Source organism: Protobothrops mucrosquamatus, unplaced genomic scaffold (genome assembly GCF_001527695.2).
Source record: "Protobothrops mucrosquamatus isolate PMUCROS unplaced genomic scaffold, P.Mucros_1.0 scaffold42, whole genome shotgun sequence".
NCBI lineage: Eukaryota > Metazoa > Chordata > Lepidosauria > Squamata > Viperidae > Protobothrops > Protobothrops mucrosquamatus.
This window is the reverse complement of record NW_015386424.1, coordinates 1,326,443-1,329,955: the sequence shown is the minus strand read 5'-3', so window position 1 is coordinate 1,329,955 and position 3,513 is coordinate 1,326,443. Positions and strand designations below refer to the sequence as shown.

The 3,513-nt window shown below is 41.4% G+C and overlaps 1 protein-coding gene across 1 annotated transcript in view; it reads left to right on the top strand.

Moving 5' to 3' along the window:
* The window catches only part of ADARB2 (adenosine deaminase RNA specific B2 (inactive)), a 136,233-nt gene extending 134,396 nt beyond the window's left edge, over window positions 1–1,837 (top strand). Inside the window, exon 11 of the mRNA XM_029283249.1 lies at window positions 1,661–1,837. Within this exon, the coding sequence (XP_029139082.1) occupies window positions 1,661–1,837 (177 nt within the window). The remainder of the gene's footprint in view (window positions 1–1,660) is intronic.
* Window positions 1,838–3,513: the final 1,676 nt, after the last annotated feature.

Genomic DNA, 3,513 nt, shown 5'->3' with positions numbered 1-3,513 from the left:
TACTCTTTCTAGAGTCTCAGCATCTTTTTTACATCATAGTGACCAAAACTGGATGCAGTATTCCAAGTGTGGCCTTACCAAGGCATTGTAAAGTGGTATTTATTTAAATCCTTATTTAAATCCTTTCTCCAAATGTCAGTATGCTTTTTTTTTCTTTTCAGCATTGACCCAGAATCTCAAGCATTTGTATATTTACAAAGCTAGCAAAACACAACAGAAATAATAGATGCATATAAAAATCACAACAAAAATAAAAGTATCATATTTTTTTCATTCAGAAAAGCCAACGTGCTCTTTGTCTAATCAAAGGGTGGGGGAGAGAGAAAGGCATTGCATTGGTGCCCTTTTGACTTTTTTGACCTTCCCTGCTCCTGGCTGTGCAAAGCAGAACCAAATCAGAACATCCTAAATGAGTTCCATTTGCTTAAACAATTAGATTACAGCTTTTGAAACTCGGTATCAAAATAATCTTATCCCAAATTATGGAAAGCAAGGGTGGGAGCGATAGAAAGGGCGTCAATCATTGCATATTAATAGATGAGGAAAGACTTCATGACACCTAGGTTTATTTTTCAGGCTCATCCAGTAGCAGGAGTAGGATAGGCAAGAATTGTCTTTGTAATAGAAGAAGGAGAAACTGAGAGGGTCTTGTGCATGGCACTGATGATGGGAAGAAGCTAGAACAATATTTCAATAGAGAATATCCACATAGACAGCCATTTACTCTGTAGGTGGATACAGTTAATTGGATGCAGACCCAGGTAAGGGGGATGAAAATGTCAAGATAGTGTCCAAAAGTACATGGTCAAAGTTTTATCTATTTTCATTTCTGTGAATATATATTTGGAAATGCTATGTAGTTTTTTTTAAGAAAAAATTAGCAGCGCCTTTGCTGGTTGTTTGTTGTTGTTAGTTAGTTGTTAGTCGTGTCCGACCCATCGCGACCCCATGGACAACGTTCCTCCAGGCCTTCCTGTCCTCTACCATCTTCTGGAGTCCATTTAAGCTCACGCCTACTGCTTCAGTGACTCCATCCAGTCACCTCATTCTCTGTCGTTCCCTTCTTCTCTTGCCCTCCATCTTTTCCAGCATTGCTAGTTGTTATTGGAAACATATTGGATTATTCATACCACTGAACATGGCAGCCTTTCCGATTTCGTTTCTCTTTTCCAAATGACAAATGAACATGGCCTTCAAAATACTCTGGTTTCTTCCAAATGAGCAAAATGGACTCATTTAGGAGAAAGGAGAGTCCATTTGGAAAGAACTAACACATTCCAGTGGCCATTCTTTGTCATGGCCTTTACAATGCTTCCAAAAACAAAAATAAATCTGTCCAAAAGAAGAATGTGAATTAATTGGTAGAATTTACACACACAGCACTCTGGGCCTTCTTCCAAATGATGTACAATATTAGTTGGTTGAGCTCTCCAAAATCCCCTTTTGTGTGAAGATGGTGGTCTGGCACCATCTGTGCAGTGAGACACGGATCTCCTCAAATATTTCTTCCCTGAATACTGTTACATATAAAGCTCACAATTTCTTTGTCGCTTAAGAGAGGCAGATGAAATGAGGACACAAAGCTACAGAATAGCCCAAAGCTTCCATTCTTTGTTCGTTGTCATCTGACTTTCCCTCTCCCTTCTCTTCCCCTCTGCAGCTGAGCACACCGATATCAAGCCATGGAGAAGTGCCATCAGTGTACAGCGAGGCCAAGCTGGTGGCACATGTCTATCAGTCTGCCAAACAGCAGCTGTTCGGAGCTGTTCAGAAGGCAGGCCTGGGCACTTGGGTGAAAAAACCCCCAGAGCAAGATCAGTTTCTACTCCTGGTGTGAATCATTTGGCATCTTGGTAACATGACCCCCTTGAAAGGACTGGAGGGAAGAGAACTACTCTACTGGAGCCGGAGAGAGACGTCATGTGAGACCCCGTTCAACCCAAGTCAGAACCTTGTATCTAAATGTATTAGATATGAGATACATTCTGGTTAATGCACTGAACCTTTAGGAAACTGCTTTTACATACCCATCCCTTCTCAAGGATGTACAAGCCCAGGTTACAAAAACGACCTTCACTGTTTGTTCCTTGTTTGTAGCACATTGCTGTAATTATCTAAGCAGCACCTGTATTTCAGGCAACAGCAGGTTGCAAGTTGCGTCTGGCTGAAAAACAAACAAAACCATCAGCCCTCTAGTGTTCCTCTTCACCGTTAGTGCAATAATTACCATAGGAGGATGAGGGATTTTTATAGATTGCAAACATATGCAGGAATTAGCATACACTGAAACATGGAAAGTTAGGTGTCTGTGTCTCTCTGTAGGGGTGTGAGAGAGAGAGAGGGAGGAGGTGGGATTTCAGACTACAAGCCTAAACAGTGGCAGCCCAGAGCTTTACAAAATCTGTTCAGTACATCAGAATAAGGGGAATAGAAAAGCAAGTTCAATGCAGGGAGCATAGTATATCAGAAAGAAGCAAGGAAAATCTTGCATGTCTTTATCTTGCATTTAGAAAATAATGGTTCCAAGATTGATTGATGCCACATCATGGCTATCCTGGTTTTGACATACAAAGAATCTATCATGCAGCTGGTTGCACTCAGCAAATATACAGCACATGATAACCATCAGCTGCTATTTGGAAGGTCTCCAGTTACGCATATTGGATAACTATCAGCTGCCATTGAAGGTCTCCAGTTAGGCATATTGAGCGTAGCAACTGCTTGCCACTGTCAAATGGGTCCATCCTTCTCCTCTGGGTTCCAACACATGGGAGGCAACTGTAGTTCTGAGAAGAAGGAAAATACTGTTAGTTTCTATAAATCAGAGGTCTTCAAACTTGGCAACTTTAAGACTTGTGGAGGAAATTATGACTTGTGCTGCCTGGGGAATTCTGAGAGTTGAAGTCCACAAGTCTTAAAGTTGCCAAGGTTGGAAACCCCTGCTATAAATTAAAAACATTGTAGAAGGCACAAGAAGAAGAAATTGCAGAAGAGTTGAGAGGGATGGATGGCTCCGGCTGGAATATGGCAAGAAAGGGAGGACAGGCAATGATCTGAAAACTCATACTGAAAGGAACTGAGGAAGCAGCTTGAATGGAAAAGGATTGGTAAAAGACAGAGCAAGGTTGTAGATGGCTGGGAGAAATGAGATGTCTACAAAAAGTTTGATAAGGGTACAATTTTGGGACATGGGCATCACATCCTGCACCAGATGGCCGTTGGGCTGCATGCTTCTCAGAAACCACATTTTTTTGCACTCTACTTATAAGAGACACAGATGTGCCCATTGCTGCAAGAGATGACTGCACACTTCAAGTTGGTTGAAAGCACATCACAGGAGACCTCCCAGATGCACATACCATATCTAAGTCAAGCTGCAATACGTTTCATTTATCTCCTTGCAACTCATATGCAGAATGAAAAAAAACATTTAATTAGGGCTCTGAAACTCCGTATAGCTGTTAACAACACACCCCTTTTGTCTTTAGCACAATCCTTACCATTTGGATCTTC